This window comes from Pongo abelii, chromosome 21, assembly GCF_028885655.2.
Source record: "Pongo abelii isolate AG06213 chromosome 21, NHGRI_mPonAbe1-v2.0_pri, whole genome shotgun sequence".
In the NCBI taxonomy this organism is placed as follows: Eukaryota; Metazoa; Chordata; class Mammalia; order Primates; family Hominidae; genus Pongo; species Pongo abelii.
Window position 1 is genome coordinate 62,670,634 of NC_072006.2, and position 19,712 is coordinate 62,690,345.

The 19,712-nt window shown below is 38.9% G+C and overlaps 1 protein-coding gene across 7 annotated transcripts in view; it reads right to left on the reverse strand.

Moving 5' to 3' along the window:
* PPP4R1L (protein phosphatase 4, regulatory subunit 1-like) overlaps window positions 1-19,712 on the reverse strand; it is an 81,744-nt gene that overhangs the window by 39,048 nt on the left and 22,984 nt on the right. For 5 of the 7 annotated variants that reach the window (XM_054541894.2, XM_054541893.2, XM_054541895.2 and 2 more), the window contains 3 exons: window positions 18,644-18,776; window positions 5,068-5,174; window positions 3,661-3,803 (listed from right to left, as the gene is read on the reverse strand). In XM_054541894.2, the coding sequence (XP_054397869.1) occupies window positions 3,661-3,803; window positions 5,068-5,174; window positions 18,644-18,741 (348 nt within the window). In that variant the 5' untranslated portion in view covers window positions 18,742-18,776. Of the gene's footprint in view, window positions 1-3,660; window positions 3,804-5,067; window positions 5,175-18,643; window positions 18,777-19,712 lie in introns of those variants that run through there. The other 2 variants (XM_063720568.1, XM_054541897.2) reach the window with 2 other exon arrangements.

Genomic DNA, 19,712 nt, shown 5'->3' on the forward strand with positions numbered 1-19,712 from the left:
AGTGCCTGCTCTCGGCCACGAATACGACTCTTCATCAAACACAGACTGAGTGTCAGGCACCATGCTAGATTCTGGAGTCAAAACCACGCTTCCTGACCCGGCTCTTCTGGAAGAGAAGATACGGCAATGCTACTGGACAAAGGTCAAGAAATGTCAAAACCCCTGACTCAGTGTAATCTCATTTTCAAGAATGAATCCAAAGGAAAAAGAAAAGTCAATGAAAGAACAAAACCACATCCTTTCCGATGCTCACTGCATCTACAGCGCACACACACACACACACACACACACACAAAACCTGAACAAAATCCAAGTATTCAACAAAATTAAAAATATGACGATTATGAGGAAAGTGTTCTACCGCGTCTGTGACAGGGCTTTCTGAGGGCAGAAAATCTGTCCTGCTCAGCTCCCCACCCCCAGGCATGATGCACTGTGCTTGGCCCATAATGGGCACTAAGAAACTGTCCGAATAAATGAATGAGTGGGGAAATTGTATCACATTATGATTAGACCTATGTGGAAAAGAATGTTAGCACCTAGAGAGGAAAATGCAAAAATAATCAAAACACCAAATGTTAGCACAGTAGAAACAGGAGGACTTTTTCCTTATTTGAAAACTCCACTTGAAGCTGTCACACTGCTTACTAGTTCAAAATGAGGATTGGCTCTTTTTAAAATGCTTGGATCAAGGGAGAAATACAAGCCAAAACTTTAGAATCTCTTGAAAATAATGATAATGAAAACATGGTGTATCATTAAAAATCAAATAAATTTACTCTCTGTGGAAAACCATCCCCAAATACACTAGCACAAATAGAAATGATGTAAGTCTATTCACTGCAGCAATTTTAAAGTGGCAAAAGACTGGAAATAGCCCAAATGTCCATCAATAAGCTCTGCTCTGTTCCCCCACTGGGGTACTACACTGCAAAGGAAGGAGTGAGGATGCCACAGATGCTGGGGCCTGCGCTCGGGGTGCTCACAGAGCATACGGCATGGGGCAGTAGGAAGAGGGAGCTCCCCGCACCCAAGAAAGGGGCACGGGTGTGCAGAATGCAAGGACGTCATCTCAGTTGTTTACATGTATGTGCATGCGCGTGTGCGTGTGTGTATGTGTGTGTGTTTTCAGAATCAAAATCAACCAAAAAGTAAAAGAAATAGTTACCTACAGGAGAGGGAGAGAAGAGGTGGGGGCCAGGGATAGAAGTCAGACTTCTCTGAACATGCTTTGTTTTACAGTTTTGACTTTGGAATCAAGTAAACATTTTAAATAATTATAAATCAAAATGTACAAGCTAAAACAATTCCTAAAAATAAAAAACAAATGAGAATAACTATATATCAAGTTGGTGGCTTAACCACAAAGAGAAGGATTAATGCAAGTGACTTTAAAACACAATAACATGAATATGACTGGGTACCTCTAGCAGGACGTGGCCTAAAAACACAAGGAATTACAAAGAAATCTCAAGCTATGTTCAGTAACCCCATCATATTGTTAGTACTACTGGGATTTTTATTTTGGATACACAGACATACACATGTATGCTAATGTCATCAAGAAGTAGGATTTATATCATGCAAGTGAAAAAAGATGCAAATAAAATCAAAGAAGTAAAAGCCCTATAATGCTAAATTTGAGTTGGAAATATCAAGATAAACTCCAAGAATTTTTATCTTTAAAAAAATTGTTGTGTCACTAGAAGCAACAAATGCCCCCCCCCCAATACCCACATTCCATTTTCTTATTATTTGCCTCATAAAGGAACCTGGGCTCTTGGAGAAATGGTTGATCCCAGGTCGAGGTGCACTATCAGTCTACTGGGTCATGTTAAGAAAGATTCTGGAGCCAATTTGAAGGGCTGCAGCTGGTCAAAGCTGGGATAACTTGATCATCCTAAAGAATAAGTACTGGATAGCATTAGGAGAAATACCTAATGCAAATGACGAGTTGATGGGTGCAGCAAACCAACATGGCACATGTATACCTATGTAACAAACCTGCACGTTGTGCAGATGTACCCTGGAACTTAAAGTATAATTTAAAAAAAAAAAAAAAGAATAAGTACTATAACATTTTGAAACATATCTACTATGTTAAAATGCAGGAGTTCCTAACAATACTCAAAAAAATTTTTAAAACCTAAGTGGTAACCTTTGTAGATTATTAAAACGCCAACGATGATTCTGGAAACTGGTAAATAAAGGGATAAAATAAAGCATTTATTCTATCTTTCCTATTCAAACAGGTTTTCAGGGCTATCAAATAGTTGATAGAGGAAGTCTTTACAGAAGAACTCTAGCTATTAAACTAAAAAGAAATGTTGGAATTAGTGTGTCAGAATTTACAACCTCTAATGAGATACTGGATCAGGGCAACCATCACCAATGGTTGCTCATACGATGATGGAGAACTTTACAGAAGTTTGGCCACCTTTATAGAAAAGGTGGCCAAATTCAGCATTAGGAAAAGATAACCATCCAGAGCTTTTCTGCCCCCCTGATTTGATATAGCAGGAAAACACAAACCATCTACAAAGTATTCTCACTAAAATAAAAAATCTGAGTCTGGCTGAGCTTCCAACTTAGCTACTAGTTTATAAGAAATGCCTGGAGTAGAGCAACATCTTAACACTACAGAGATGCAATAAACCATATCCCAAATGTGGGAAATTCTATAAAACTAATGACCTGGCTTCCTCAACAAATAAATAGCAAGGGAAAAAAGTGGGGAGGAGCAACATTATAAATTTTAAAAGATCTCAATGTGTGGACATTGTTTGTATTCTGGTTTGAACGGCCTCTGCACAAAAACACACACTTATGAGAAAACTGGGAAATTTGACCAATGACTAGATGTTAGATGACGTTAGATAACTACTGATAATTTTTATATTTGCATTAATGACATTATCATTTTTTTTTTAAAAAGTCGATTTCTTAGAGAACAATACTAAAAAGTATTTACAGCTGAAATGAGATGGTTTCTGCGAATTCTTTTGTCTGGATTGGATTTTATCTCGGTAAGATAAATGAAAAAATTAATAAAATTTTTTTTGTTTTTATTTTTTTTTGAGACACAGTCTCACTGTGTCACCCAGGCTGGAGTGCAGTGGCACGATCTCGGCTCACTGCAATCTCCGCCTCCCGGGTTCAAGCAATTCTGCTGCCTCAGCCTCCCAACTAGCTGGGACTACAAGCACGCACACTATGCCCAGCTAATTTTTGTACTTTCAGTAGAAACTGGGTTTCACCAAGTTGGCCAGGCTGGTCTTAAACTCTTGACCTCAGGTGATTCACCTGCTTCAGACTCCCAAAGTGCTGGGATTACAGGTGTGAGCCACCACGCCCGGCCAGGTCAAATGTTAACAACGGTTGATGCCAGGTGTAGGGCACATGGGCATTCATTTTCATATTCTCTCTACTGTTATGTGTGTTTGAAAATTTCCATAGTAAAATGCTAAAGAAAAAAAAGAAATATTTCACGATAAGAATGAGTGCTATCTATCTTCCTACATGACTAAAGGAACTGGACACAAATATACCTTTTGTTCTAGAATCACTTAACTCTAAGAAGTTTTTTGAAGTATGAATATCAGCTAAAACAAGACTAAAGAGAATTTGCTAAAGAGATCTTAAGGTTATAATTTTTCAAACCTGATTGTTTGGATCTGTGAGGTACCTCACTACAATAGGTATGAGATATTCAGAGAGCACCACTGGAAAATTTGATCTGTTTTCTTGTAAAAAAATGGCAATAGGAGGAATCTGTTCCATCAGCTCAGTCCGCACTGTGGGCTCTGCAGCAATAAAAAATTTAAAAAAAATTATATTAAGAATAAGCCAAGCATCTTAGATAGTATATACTGATAGTTTCTAGCTTTTCTTACTAAAATACTTCATCAAAGAAATTAGACAAACGCAGTTTAAAAATCATTTCCCGTTTAGAGTATTTATGCTACAGACAGGCTTAAAAAGCTAATGAGCTATACAGCAATATAAAAACATAAAAAGAAGAGAGAATGACAACTCTATTATAACAAGCCATATATAAATTTGAGAAGGGAGCAAGAAGTCTGCATGCTGGGCCAGCATCCAAAAGCCATTACAACTAATGGCTTATCTGCCAGACCTATGGGTTGTGCTTATTTAAATTCTAGCCAGAATGTATACATTATAAATAATTCTTTCATAAATGCACTCCGCCACAATCCACGCATCCCAATTATTTCTAAGGCAAAGCATTAAACAAAAGAGCAGCTCTAGCTCCAATATACCACATTAAATTTAACACAAATGTATAATTGCTACAGCACTGTAAATGGTGACTCATTTACAAAGAGAATCCATTTAAAGACTCAAAACATCCACTTGGGCCTTTTTAAAAGCATTGCGTTATATTCATATGAATATTTTAAACTAATGTGGGAGCTATACGAAAGGCTTATTTTTCTATTTTCAGTTAAAATGATTAAATTCTAAAGGCTGAGAGTCCTGAAACTTTCTAAAGCTTCTCATCATTCATTCTGAATGCAGGAAGGAGGGGGCTGTGGCACAGCTGTCAGTACCGGACAGCCCCGCCACTCATTCATCTAACTCATCTTTACTGGGGTGGTGGGGAAGACAACATCATTGTGTCTGCCGTACAGCAATGTGCTTTTCTTCCACGATACCAATCATGGAGAGGTAGAATGAGAAAGAAAAATCAAGATTCGCCTTGAGGGAAACTAATGACTGAGATTTTCGAACCCAAGAGGCTTCTTTTGATTTGGCATTTCTTAGCAACCAGTAGTCTGGCAAAAGTCAAGAAATACCAAAGGCCTAACTGCCAAGGCAAACAGCATTCATAGCCATTAATCATTTTAATTTTCTAAATATAAGAAAATTTCAGTCAAAATTCAAATAAGACATACATTCTTCAAAACAAAATCCATTCATGGTTAGAAATTGCTTAAAGGTTATTGATTAATAAACAGGTTTTTTTTTAAATAGCTATTATTGGTTATACATAATTTCTTAGAAATTCATAAGTAAAAAATAAAATTATAGAATCCTTATACAAACCTGCATCTTCTGACAATCTGACTACAATCTCCATTACCGTGAGGAAGTCTTCTTCATTGTTACTGAAGTCCCGGAAGATATCAAGCAGCCCTCTGGCAATAATCTGCCTATGGAGACAAAAACAATGCATGTGGTTATTGGGGCCACACTGACTGAAGGACCACAAGGTTCTAGGCATTGCGCTAAGAGCAGGTAAGTGCACCTGGGCACAAGACAAAATGAGCAACCTGTGTCCAGAAGGAGGACGGAGGCTACCCAGGAATGCCCAGCGACGGCCATTCCAGTGTGGGCCACAGTCCTACAGGAAAGGAGGACTGCATCTTCTAGTCTAGTAGTCATCAGAGTTTGAAAATGTCCACTTGAGAATAAGGCAAAACCTTTTTCTCGTTTTTTGACTGGTTCCTCAGGCCTACATAGGCTTAGAAGAAAAGCTCAAGACAGTTGAAGGGAACTAAGGGACCAATAAATGCAGAAGAGAAAGGCCCAAAGAGGCATCTGATGGCCTCTTAATGACTGAATGAGTAAGTGCCAACTAGAAATTCTGCAGAAATTCTCTCGGAAAGCCTTGAGAGAATTTCTAAAATTCAGATATTTCTCCACATTTATTATTTTTACTTTCCTATCTCCCTGTGCTGATTAACCATAAAACCTGTAAAATGAGAAGGACCTACAGATGTTTATTTTGAGGGGAGCAAGGGAAGGAGGAGCTCGGGATACTGCATCCCACTATAGGCAGAACTGGTCAAGAGAACCAAGATAGAGTCTGAAGTGGCAACTACCAAAAGGAAAAAGAAATCATTGCAGTCCACTGGCCTCAGCAATGTACAGGAGAACAGTTAAGTCAGCCCGAGACTGAGGAACAGGCCGAGACTCAACTCAGAAAAGTCTCACCACAAGATGGCAAGCAACAGAGGAATGACATGCACTACGGCATTCTATACAGAAGAAGCTCTGGCCATGGGGGGAGACAATGTGATTGTCATTGCAGGACCAAGTGACGTTGTCCCATCATAAGCATGATCTGAGCTAGAGCTACAAAAGGCCTACTGAGGAGAAACATCAAGATCTCTGCAACAGCTAATTCCATCAGTATGCTGATCAATGGAGCAGGCGGGGGGCAGGGGTACCCTAAGGTGTGGGGCCTTCCCAAAGAGTGGACCCACAAGCCCAGGAGGCCACTGTGAACTGTGGACCATCCAAAGACAGGAAATTTAAAAAGAATAAAGACTCTTTCAGACATTCAAAAAATCTATCACCAGCAGATCTGAAATATAAGAAATGATAAAGAAAATCCGATGGAAATCTGAATCTGCAGAAAGGAATAAAGAACACCAGAAGTGATAACTACATGCATACATATACAAACTTTTATGTTATTATTTAAATCTCTTTCAGAAATAATTGACTATTTAAGTTAAAAATAACACTTTATTATTACTGTGGATTTATAACACGTATATAATAAAATGCATGACAAAAATCACATAAAGACCAGGAGAGGGGAAACGAAGGCATACTATGATAAGGTCCTTACACTACACATGAAGTGGTAAAATACCACTGGAAGGTAGGCCATAAGTTAAATATACACACTATAAATGCTAAGGCAATCACTAAAATAAAAAAACAATGAATTATAACTAATAAACTATTTAAAAAGCAAACTAAAATCACAAAGAAGTTCAATTAACTCAAGAGAAAGCAGATAAAGAACAAAAAGGGAACAAAACAGATGTGACAAATAGAAAACAAACAGCAAGATGATATACTTAAACCTAACTGCATCAATAATTACATTAAATGTAAATGGTCTAAACATTGCAGTTAGAAAAGATTAACAGAATGGATTAAAAAAAAAAAAAGACCCAACTACATATTACTTATAAGAAACATATGTTAAATATACAGATGCAAATAAATAATAAAAGATGAATATATTATGCTAACGATAGTCCAAAGAAAGCTGGAGTAGCTATATTAATATCAGACAAAACAGATTTTGGAGCAAAGAATATCACCAAGGGAAAAGAGGTCATTTCATAATGATAAAGGGGTAAACTCATGAAGAAGACATAATTATCTCAAATGTTTATATGCCTAATAACAGAGTTTCAAAATACATGCAGCAAAAACCAATACAACTGCAAGGAGAAATAGACAAAAGTCAATGTCGAAGTCCAGAAACAAACCCACACATATATCAAGTGATTTTTTTTTTTTACAAAGGTGAACAGGGAAAGTCTTCAAAAAGTGGTGCTAGAATAAATAGCCATATAGGGGGGAAAAAAGAACATTGACTCTTATTTCATACCATAAACCAAAATTAATTCAAAATGGACCCATAGATCTAATGTAAGAACTAAAACATAAAATTTCTTGAAGAGAAAAAAAAATCTTTGTGACCTTAGGTTAGACAAAAGATTTCTGAGGAGCCAAAGTATACAAACATAAAAGAAAAAAACTGATAAATTTGACTTCAAAATTTAAAATTTTGCTCCCTAAACCACACCACTGAGAAAATAAAAATCATGAGCCACAGACTGGAGAAAATATCTGACCAAAACTGGTATCCAGAATATATAAATAATCCTTGTGCTCTTATAAGTCAATAATAAGCAGACAAACAGCCCAATTAAAAGAGTAAGTGTTCATAAATGAGCCCAGCACATTATTAATACTAGTAACTGAAAGATGTAAACAACCTAAATATCTGTCAGCTGAGGAGTGAATAATCAAAATACTATGTATCCATTCAATGGAGCATTATTAAAGGAATGAGGTACTGATGCATACTACTACAACATGATGTAGCTTTTTTTTGTTTTTTTTTTTAAAAAAAAACACAGGGTCTCACTCTGTCACCCAGGCTAGAATGCAGTGGCACGATCATAGCTCGATGCAGCCTTGAACTCCTAGGCTCAAGTGAAACATGGATGAATACTGAAAACAGCATGCTAAATGAATGAAGTCAGTCACAAAAGACGACATACTGTATGATTACATTTCTATAAAATGCCTGGAATAGGCAAATCAATAAAGACACAAAGTAGAAGAGTGGTTGCCTAGGGCTGGGAGATTGGAGAGGAATGGGTAGTGGTTGCTAATGGGAACCAGGTTTCTTATTGAGGTGATAAAAATGTTTTAAAATTCATTGTGGCAATGTTGCACAACTCTGTGAATATACTACAAACCATCAACTTGTACACTTTAAAGTGGTGAAACGTATGACATGTAAACTAAATCTCAATAAAGTTGTTTTATTCTTTTAAAAAGCAAAAGATTTTAACAACTTCACAAAAGAAAATGTACAAACAGCCAAGAAATACAAGAAAAAATTCTCAACATCACAAGCCTTCAGAAAACTACAAATCAGCCAGGCACAGTGGCTAACACCTGTGATCCCAGCACTTTGGGAGGCCAAGGCAGGCAGATTGCTTGAACCCATGAGTTCGAGACCAGCCTAGGCAACATGGTGAAACCCCGTTTCTACAAAAAATACAAAACTTAGCCAGGCATAGTGGCACACACCTGTACTCCCAGCTACTCAGGAGCATGAGGTGGGAGGATCACTTGAACCCAGAAGGCAGAGGTTGCAGGGAGCTGAGATCGCACCACTGCACTCCAGCCTGGGTGACAGAGCGAGACCCTATCACAAAAAAAAAAAAAACCTGTCAAGATCATGAAAGACAAGGATAGAACAAGAAACCATCACAGATGGAGGAGCCTCAGGAGACATGGCAACTGTAAATGTAATGTAGTACCCTGATGGGATCCTGGAGCAGAAAAAGAACATTAATGGAAAAATGCAGAATCCAAGTCAAATCTGTAATTTAGTTAACAGTATACCAATGCCAATGTTATTTTCTTAGTTTTGATCAATGTAACATGCTTATTTAAGCCGTAAACATTAGAGCAGTTTCCTGACCTCAGCATTACTGATATTTCGGAGCAGGTAAGTGTTTGTTGGTGGGGGGGAGGGGCTGTCTGGTGCACTACAGGATGTTTAGTAGCATCCCTGGCTTCTACCCACCAGTAGCACCCTCTGTGCCCCAAGATGTGACAACCAAAAATATATCTAGACATTGTATAAGATCCTTTGGGGGCAAAATTACCCATAATTGAAAGGCACTGCATTAGAAGTTGGGCAAAAGGTATAAGGGAACTCTCAGTACTATCTCTGCAACACTCCTATAAACCTAAAATTATTTCAAAATAAAAATCTTAAAGACAAAACAAAACACAAGGCCAAAAATGCAAAAGCCACAATGAGGTAACACTACAACTACTAGAAGAACTAAAATTATAATGACAATACCAAGTGCTGGCAAAGATATGAAACAGGAATCCACAGACATTGGTAGAAATGCAAAATTGTACAGGTAATTTGGAAAACAGTGTGGCAATTCCTCTAAAAGCTAAACATACATTTACCAGTCAACCCAGCAATTTCACTCGTAGGCATTTACCCATACGAAATGAAAACATATGTCCACACAAAGTTGAATGCAAATGTTCATATAAGCATTATTTATAACAGCCACGAAATGGAAAACTCCCAGTGTTCCCTGAACTGGTGAATGTGATACAAAACACAGAGTATCTGTACATACTCAGCAATAAAAAGGAATGAGCTATTGATAACAACAGGGATGAATTTCTAATGCATTTTGCTAAGGAAGAGAAGCCAGACATGTAAGAGTACATCCCATATGACTGAATTTATATGAAATTCTAGAAAAGGCAAAATCTTTTGAAAACATCAGAAACAGGGTCAGTGGTTGCCTGGCCCTATGGCGGTCAGGGAGGGAGGGAGTGCCAGACAGCCAAGGGGCAAATAAGGGCACTTGTCAGGTGACTGAAACTTTTGAACTCCATTGTGACAATGGTTGGATTACTGTATACATTTACCAAATTCATCCAAGTGAACAATTAAAGTGGGTGAAGTTTATTGCATATAAACTATGCCTCAATAAACGCTCTTTAAACAAAGACATTGATGAGGGATAAAATGAGGGCCATCAGCAGTGGCCTGGGGTGATCTGGAGGCCTCCCATGCAAGCAGAGGAACTGGAGCTCCTGAAGGCTTTCTCTGATCAAGTAAAAAGGGGCCCCTGACTGCTTCCGTCCACTCCTCTGAGCAACCCACCATCCAGGAACAATGCATGTCACTTCTGGCCATGCATGCATCAGAAGAATTCACTGAAGTTGAAAACCCACCCTGACTTGCAGGAAAAAAAGAATAGAAATATGGAATTCAAAGGGGCAGTCCTTCGGCCCAGTATACTACAGGAAGAAATCCATCAACTCAAGCCTGTATCCAGGGAGATTTATACCACCCTTGGGATGAAAGATCAAAATCTGGCAGCCAAGAGGTTTTGGAAAGTCAGAATAGACCCTGCAGAGAAAGTCACTAATTACATTTCACTAGACCACATTCATTCAGCTTCCCTTGGGAAATCAAGCAACTAAGATCCCCAATCTGCTTCTAGGGCCATAGAACAGAGAGGCAAATCTACATCCAGCCTCAAGTGGTCACAAGATACCTGCCCTCTTAAAGAAAGCGAGGAAAGGGATAAGAGAGGACCCCTGAGGCAGAGACAACTCCACAACAGAACAGGAGAGAGGTAAAGATTCAAACAAATTGCTGCTTTGGAACCACCATTTTGGAAAACCTGGCTGCTTTGCAATGACCTGGAGAGCCCACAGTGGATGAGCAGAGTCCCGAAGCCTCGGCCTCAATACTTCTCACTTGTTTGTTAGCTTTGTTAATAAGATGAAAGAAGAAAGCAGCCCTCTGGAGAGATAAACCCTGCCTGACTCAGAAGAGTGCAGGGAGACTCAGCGACATGATGTGTAGCAAGCACAAAGCTGGGGAGTGGCACACTGTAAGTCTTCTACGGTGCCAGCCACTAGATTACAAGACATGCAGCTGCCAACAACAAATGAATAGAGAGAAGCTTAAATAAATTATGATCTATCTATACGCTGGCATACCATGCAACTATTTGTATGGTCTTAGTACCTCTAGATATGTACTAAGTTAGAAAGATATCCATGATACATTAAATGAAAAAAGGTGAAAAATTTTGCATATGGTATGAGCCCATTTCTTTCTTTTTTTTTTTTTTTTTTTTGAGACAGAGTCTCCCTCTGTCCCCAGGCTGGAGTGCAGTGGCATGATCTCAGCTCACTGCAACCTCTGCCTCCCGGGTTCAAGCGAGTCTCCTGCCTCAGCCTCCTGAGTAGCTGGGACTACAGGCGCACGCCACCATGCTCAGCTAATTTTTGTACTTTTAGTAGAGATGGGGTTTCACCATGTTGGCCAGGATAGTCTTAATCTCTGAACCTCGTGATCTGCCTGCCTCGGCCTCCCAAAGTGCTGGGAATACAGGCGTGAGCCATCACGCCCAGCCAAGCCCATTTCTTAATACAAGTTACATTTAGGTCTACATGTGCAATACATGTACACATAAACACATTCATATATACATACACTTATTTAGGAAACAATCTAGAAGGGTACTCACCAAACTTCACAGCTCTTCCCAAGGTTGTAGTGGGGGAGGGAGGGAAACTCTATTTAAATTCCTGAAGTTGTTAAATATTTCAATGGGCATGTATTATGTTTCTGAATTTTTTTTAAATATAAAGAGGATGGATGGGGAGGCCAAGGCAGGCGGATCACTTGAGGTCAGGAGTTCAAGACCAGCCTGGTCAATATGGCAAAAACCCATCTCTACTAAAAATACAAAAATCAGCTGGGCATGGTGATGTGTGCCTGTAATCCCAGCTACTCGGGAGGCTGAGACATGAGAATCACTTGAACCTGGGAGGCAGAGGTTGCAGTGAGCTGAGATTGCAACACTGCACTCCAGCCTGGGTGATGGAGCGAGACTCCATTTCAAAAAAAAAAAAAAGAGGATGGCTTAATTTTACATGGCAATATAACCAATGTTCCCTGGAAATCCAGCCATGGAAGTAGCCCTCCGTGTCTTTGTTCCTTCTTTCCCTCACTCAATCACTCAGTTATAGTCATGTGTTAAGCCCAACCAACTCTAGACTCAACGCAAGAAGCTTGGGATACCAGGATAAGCAAGGTCCAGGCCCTGCTCTTAGGAGCTTTACAGTCTAGGCCTGGAAGTAAACAAGAAAATTATGATGACCAGTAGGGACAGGACCCACAGAGAGCGCCCACAGGATATGACAGAATCACAGAAGAACACAGAGGGGCTAGCCAGAGAGATGAGGAGTGTGAGGATGAGAAGTTAGGCAGAGACCCTGGATGTCGGAAAGATGAGACGAGGACTTTAAGATAAGTGTGAACAGCATGGAAAGGTCTAGAGGAAACCCAGGGCGCACTGGGCAGCTATGGAATGCGGGAACTTTCTGTATTTCCCACTCGACTTTTCTGTAAATCTAAAATCCTGCCAAAAATAAAGTCTATTAGTTAAAGAAAGAATGGAAATGAAACGTTTTTTTCAGACAAACAAAAGCTGAGAAAATTCACTGACAACAGTCTCGTACAAAACAAAAATTGTTAATGGAAGTTCTTGAGGCAAAAGGATACCTGATGGAAATGAGCATTTTACAAAAAGAAACAAAAAACATCAAAAATGGTAAGAAAAAAAAAGATGGCAAATATTTAAAAATCTTCCTCTTATTTGTAATTGCTTTAAGATAGTTGCTATATAAAGCAAACATAGTAAAAAGGTATTCTGAAATGTATGAATTGTGTAGAAGTAAAGTGTAGGAAAGTAACAGCATGAAAAGATGGAGGGGAAGAGGTGGAAGAACACTGTTTTGAGGCTCTTATGCAACATCTCCAACTCTACAGCATGCAAAGTGGTATCATTTTGAACATATGTCGTGATGAATAAAAGAAGTATACTGTAATCCCTAGAAAAATCCATAAAAATGTTTAAGAAGAGGTACTGTATAACGAGTAAGTCAACAGTGGAAAAAAACTGACATATTTAAGGCAGGAAAAACACAAAACAAGAATAGTCAGACAAATAAAAAATAAATACCAAGATGGTAGATTTAAACAAACCACATCAATAGTAACATCAAATGGAAATGATTTAAACATTCAAATTAAGAGGCAGAGATTGTACAACTAGATAAAAAAGCAAGACCTAATTATATGCCTTCTATAATAAACACACTTTAAAGACAGATAAGTAAAAAATAAAAGTATGGACAAAAATATACCACACAAACATTAATCAAAAGAAAGCTAGAGTGTATATATTAATATCAGACATGGTAAGCTTTGGAAAAGGAGAATATCGCTAGGGAAAAAAAGGGACGTTATACAGTGTTAATAAATCAGGCCGGGTGCGGTGGCTCACGCCTGTAATCCCAGCACTTTGGGAGGCCAAGGTGGGTGGATCACCTGAGGTCAGGAGTTCGAGACCCGCCTGGCCAACATGGTAAAACACTGTCTCTACTAAAAATATATAAATTAGCCGGGCATGGTGGTGGGTACCTGTAATCCCAGCTACTCGAAAGGCTGAGGCATGAGAATTGCTTGAACCCAGGAGGCAGAGGTTGCAGCCTGGGGAACAGAACAAGATACAGTCTCAAAAAAAAAAAAAAGAAAAAGAAATCAATTTATTTAACAAACCACAATACTAAATGTGTATGCACCCGACATCAAAACTTCAAACTACGTGAAATATGTAAAACTAAAATTAAAAGGAAACTTAGATAAATCCACAATTGTGGATGCAGGTAACAACATTTCTCTTAGTAATTTACAGAACAAGTAAACAGAAAATAGATAAGCATGTATTACCCTTAATCTAATTTATAAGATATTCGTAAGATACTCTACCCAAAAAACATTGCAGTGCATTGCAACACACATTCTTTTCAAGCAGACATGTAATAGTTTACTAAAATAGAACACATTCGGAGCCATAAAATAAATCTCAACAAATTTAAAAGAGAAAAAATACAAAGTATGTTCTCTGACCATAAACGAATTAAACTAGGAATCAATAACAGAAAGAGATCTGCAAAATCCTCAAATACGTGGAAATAACACACTTCTGAATAAGTAAATGATCAAAGGAGAAATCATTATTAACGTTAAAAATACTTGTGCTGAGAAATAACAAAAACATTATATATCAAAACTTGAGGTAACATAGTACTTGAGAGGAAATTGTACAATATAAAATGCAGATGTTACAAAAGAAAAACCAAAAAAACAAAAAACTGAGCTAAATACCCTTAAAGTAAGAAAAAGAACAGCAATTAAATCCCAAAAGTAAAAAAAAAAAAAAAAAAAAAACAAAAACCCCCAAGGAAAAAATAATACAGATTAGAGCAGATATTATTGAACTATTATAGGAAACAAACATACAACAGAAACAAAGCCAAAACTTGAGTCTTTGAAATAACTAATGAAATTCATAACCTTCTGGTAAGAATTATCTAGGGGGATAAAAAAAGAGAGAGAGGGCACAAACAACAAATAACAGGATGGAAATGGGAACACAACAGATCTCGCGGACAATAAAAAAAAAATTGTCATTTTCCAACCCAGAATGAAATAACAGATTTAAGCAATGATTATTTGTGAACCCTGAAATCATCAGAAGAAAGACTGGTGAGGAATTTTATAATGAAAGAATAAAACACCTGAGCCCACTGCTCAATATGAAATCTCTAAAAGTGTGACAACTAGACATTGTTTCCTGGTGTCTTGTAATAAGAACTTCACAAAACAACATATGAAGTATTGCTTTTAAAAAAATTGAAGCAGAATATAATAAATTCTCCAAATGTAATTTTCAGTTTACAGAAAAGACAGGGAAAATGATACCATGAGAATAATGACCACCAAATACAGAATGTGGAAAATTCTCTAAGCTAATGACCGCTTCAACAAATAAATGATACGGAGAAAGATGAAACAGAGAACCATTCGAGATTAAAAAGAGTTTAAGATCGAAAGGAAAAAAACCTGTAAACAAAAAGAGACTTAAGAGACACATCTACCTAATGAAATCTACAGACCTTATTTGGATCATGACTCAAACAAATCAACCATAAAAAGGTATTTTTTTAGTCAGGAAAACTCGACATAGAGTGATAAACTAGAAAGCATTGTTGTTAATTTTCTTAAATGTGATAATGATATTACAGTTAGATTTGTTCTAAGTCCTTAACTAGATAAAATACGATGTCTCAAATTTCCTTTAAAATACACAACCAAAAAAAAGCACAAAACCTCTGCAGAGAAAATGATCAGACTGTATCGAGAAACTAAAGAAAACCTAAATAAATGAAAAGATAAACCATGTTTATAGATTGGAAGTCTACACATTATAAAAAGGGCAATACTCTCCAAATTGACCTATAGATTCAATGCAAACCCAATCAAAATCCTAATAGATGTTTTGTTTTGTTTCATTTTGTTAGAATCTGGTGAGCTGGATTTTAAATTTACATGAGAATACAAAGTACCAAGAATAACAAGTCATGCCAAAGAAGAAAAACAAGATGGGAAGACTTGTTCTATCAAATATCAAGACTCATTATAAATCTATAGTAACCAAAACAGCGTAGTATCGGCTGAGGGGACCACTGGAAGAGGGGAGAGTCCAAAGGCTGTAAACAGAGGCTGGACTGTAACAGAGGTGGCACTCCAGAGCAGCGGGAAAAGAACATACTTTTGATAAATGGCATTGTGACAATTAGGAAAATGAAGCTGGAGCCATTTTTCTTATGGTAAAAATTAAGTTCAGGCAGATTACAGAACTATAGTATATCTATTTCACAGAAAAAAAATAAAGGCTTTAAAGCAATATAAAGAAATAGAGAAAAAAGCTTCCGAATGCACTATTAAGGAAAATGTCAATAAACTTAACTACATTAAAGTGAATACTTGTGTGCCTGGCACGGTGCTCACACCGTTGAGGCCAGGACTTTGAAATCAGCCTAGGCAACATAGTGAGACCCTGTCGCTATGCAAAATAAAGTAGCTGGGCATGCTCCTGTAGTGGCAGCTACTCAGGAGGATGAAGCAGGAGGATCTCTTGAGCCCAGGAGTTTGAGACTCCAGCTATGATTGCACCACTGCACTCTAGCTGGGTAACAGAACTTGTTACCTTGTTACCCAAAGTCTCAAAAAAAAACAAAAAATAAAAAACGAATAGCTTCTTGTCACCAAAAGAACACCATAAAGAGAGTTTAAACACAAGCCACCAGTTGAGAGAAGATGTTTATCATACATAATTAATAAAGGTTTGAAATCTAGAATATACACAGAACTCCCACAAATTGATAATAAAAAGACAAACAATCCATCTTCTCCCTACCAATTCAACCAAAGATTTGAACAGGCACTTCACAAAAAAGAAATACAGATGTTCAACAAACATATGAAAAAGTGTTTAAACTCACAGTAAAGAAAATAAAAATTCAAATCACAAAGTGATATCGTTATATACACTACCAAACTACCAGACTGGCAAAAATACAAAAATCTGACAATACCAATTGGCAGATAAAATGTAGGGCAAAAGTAAGGCCGAGCATAGTGGCTCACACCTGTAATCCCAGCACTTTGGGAAGCCGAGGCGGGTGGATCACCTGAAGTCAGGAGTTTGAGACCAGCCTGGCCAATATGGTGAAACCCTGTTTCTAGTAAAAATACAAAACTTAGCCAGGCATGGTAGTGTACACCTGTAGTCCCAGCTACTTGAGAGGCTGAGGCAGGAGAATTGCTTGAACCCAGGAGGCAGAGGTTGCAGTGAGCCAAGATCGCCAGCCTAAGCAATCGAGCGAGACTCCATCTCAAAAAAAAAAAAAAAGTAGGGCAAAGGTAGGAGTATAAACTGATACAACCACTTTGGGAAACTGGCATTATCTACTAAAGCAGAAGATAAGCATACACCATCACATAGTATTTCTTTCCTGGGTACATGTCCTACAGAAACGCCTACTTGTGTGTCCCCAGATACATCTACAAGACTGTTCACAGCAAAACTCTTCTTTAACAATAGTAGATGGATAAATGTCAGTATATTCAAGAACACTATCACAAAAAGAACAAATTCAAACTATTAATATATGCGAAATCCATAAAAGTAATGTATCCTGTATGATTTCACATATATAAAATCTAGAAACAATAAAATTAAATTACATTATTTGGCGATAGCTAGATGCCAAAACTAGAAAGACAAAAAAGAAAAAAGACACCATTCAGGGTATCATCATTCCCTAGCATAAAAGGAGAATAACAATGGACTCATCCTGCAACATTAAATGGATCCATCCATAACATCCTTGTGAGCTTTCTATGATTTAATAGATGAAAGGGCTTAGCCTATATTTGGCATAGAATGTAATTTTTATTTTATCTTTTTCTTTTTTTTTTTATAGAATGTAATTTTTTTTTTTTTGAGACGGAGTCTCACTCTGTCACCCAGGCTGGAGTGCAGTGGCGCTATCTCGGCTCACTGCAAGCTCCGCCTCCTGGGTTCACGCCATTCTCCTGCCTCAGCCTCCTGAGTAGCTGGGACTATGGGCGCCTGCCACCATACCCGGCTAATTTCTTGTATTTTAATAGAGACAGGGTTTCACCGTGTTAGCCAGGATGGTCTCGATCTCCTGACCTCGTGATCCGCCCCCCTCAGCCTCCCAAAGTGCTGGGATTACAGGCGTGAGCCACCGCACCCGGCAAGAATGTAATTTTTAAAAGTAAGAGCCGATGAAGGTAAGGAAAGAGGCTATGTGAGCACCATCAAGTCTTGGCAAGTGGTGTAGTTAGGGACTACATGGGGAAGAAGTAGGGAAGCTCAGAGGATAGTTTAGAACAAGACAAGTCAGGGTTGCAAGTGGGGTGAATATGCACCTGTAACAGGAGAGGAGACACAGATGACAGAAGGCAAACCTGAGGGGGGCGAGGGATCAGGGACGGAGGGCCCATCAAAGGGCAAAACAGGAGGAGAGAGACTTCCTGCTGAGAAAGGAGGGGAGAATGCTTTCAGATTCACAGAAGTTTGGGTAGCTCGTAAATGGAAAGGGAAGCCTTAATTTTTGCTTTCTTCAGGATATTAAGAATCAACATCATCTACTGAGCCAAGGTGGGCCTGGAGTCGAACCCTGCCAACACCGTACACAGTGACAACGGAGCATGGCATGACACATTGCCACCGAAGTCCCTGATGCACAGTGCAGTCAAAATACAAAGCGGGCAGACGATGCTTCCAACTGATGCTTCTTGGTGCTTCTCAATTGAGGAATGCATGACTTTTCTGAGTACTGCATATGTGAAAGAAACCCAGTTAGCAATCCTAATCATTGAAACACACTGAAATTCATCACCATTTCCTTCCTGGCTTACCAGGTGGTCAGCAAAACAATAACAAAAATAATGAAAAAGCCTAATAAGATAGTACCATTCAGACAGAAGCCCAGCATCCTGGTGACAATCTGTATCCAACCTACCTCATCATCCATGAAGTCTCCTCAAAGCTGTCACAGAGAAGTGGCCCCAGTGTCAGCTTAAAGCACACAACAGACAGTTGTCAACATACACAGGCCTGGTCAGGCTTACCGGTTGAAGGTGTTCTCGCTGAAAGCATACTTCTCCAGGCGAGTGAGTGGAGGCAGTTTATCCCGGCCTGGAACGTCCAAGAAGGCCGTTACTCTCATGTTGTTGCAATCTGTCCCATAGTCTTCAAATCCATCTAAAGAGGAAGAGTGGAGGGGGGAACCCACACTCAAAAGTGTGCATCAACTGTGACAAGTCACACTTGGGCAAAGACATGGCCTCGTGGCATGCGTTCTACCTTCACAGCTGAAGTCTCTAAGAATCGCAACGTTGAGAATTCACTCAAAATGAAATGGTCAGTTGAAGAACCCCAAAAGAAAAGTAATAGGTACCAGAGTAACAAAGAAGAGCCGGACGTCTTTCTTTTAGTGCAGTCTGTCTAATGCAGGAGTGAAAGGAACCAATCCTCTACTGGAGAACTCAGCAAGTGAGCAGATGTTCACCTCTAAGAAAGCCCTGCTGTTTAAGAAGCCCTGCTCACCACGCAGGGCTGTGCAAACAGGTTAAAGCAGTTGAAGGAAAAACAAATCAGTTTGGCCTTACTTGTTAGCAAGACTCTGACAGAAAGTCCACCCCACATCCGGTCTGTTCTAAACGTACTCATGTAACCTCATAGACGCCATGACATACATTCCCATCCATCCATATCTGTGGCCCCACCAACACCCAACCACACCTCTCCACACTGGTATCTAACAAGTTCCTCCAACTCATTCTGGCCAAAAACGAGCTAATTATCATCCTTCCTCTTCCTCTTTTTTTTTTTTTTTTTTTTTTCCTGAGACGGAGTCTCACTTTGCTGTGCAGGCTGGAGTGCAGTGTCCCAATCTCAGCTCACTGCAACCTCCACCTTCTGGGTTGAAGTGATTCTCCTGCCTGAGTCTCCTCGAGTAGCTGGGATTACAGGCATGTGCCATCATACCCAGCTACCTTTTTGTATTTTTAGTAGAGACAGGATTTTATCATGTTGGCCAGGCTGGTCTTGAACTCCAGACCTCAGGTGATCCACCTGCCTCGGCCTCCCAAAGTGCTGGGATTACAGGCATGAGCCACCATGCCCAGCCCCTCTTCC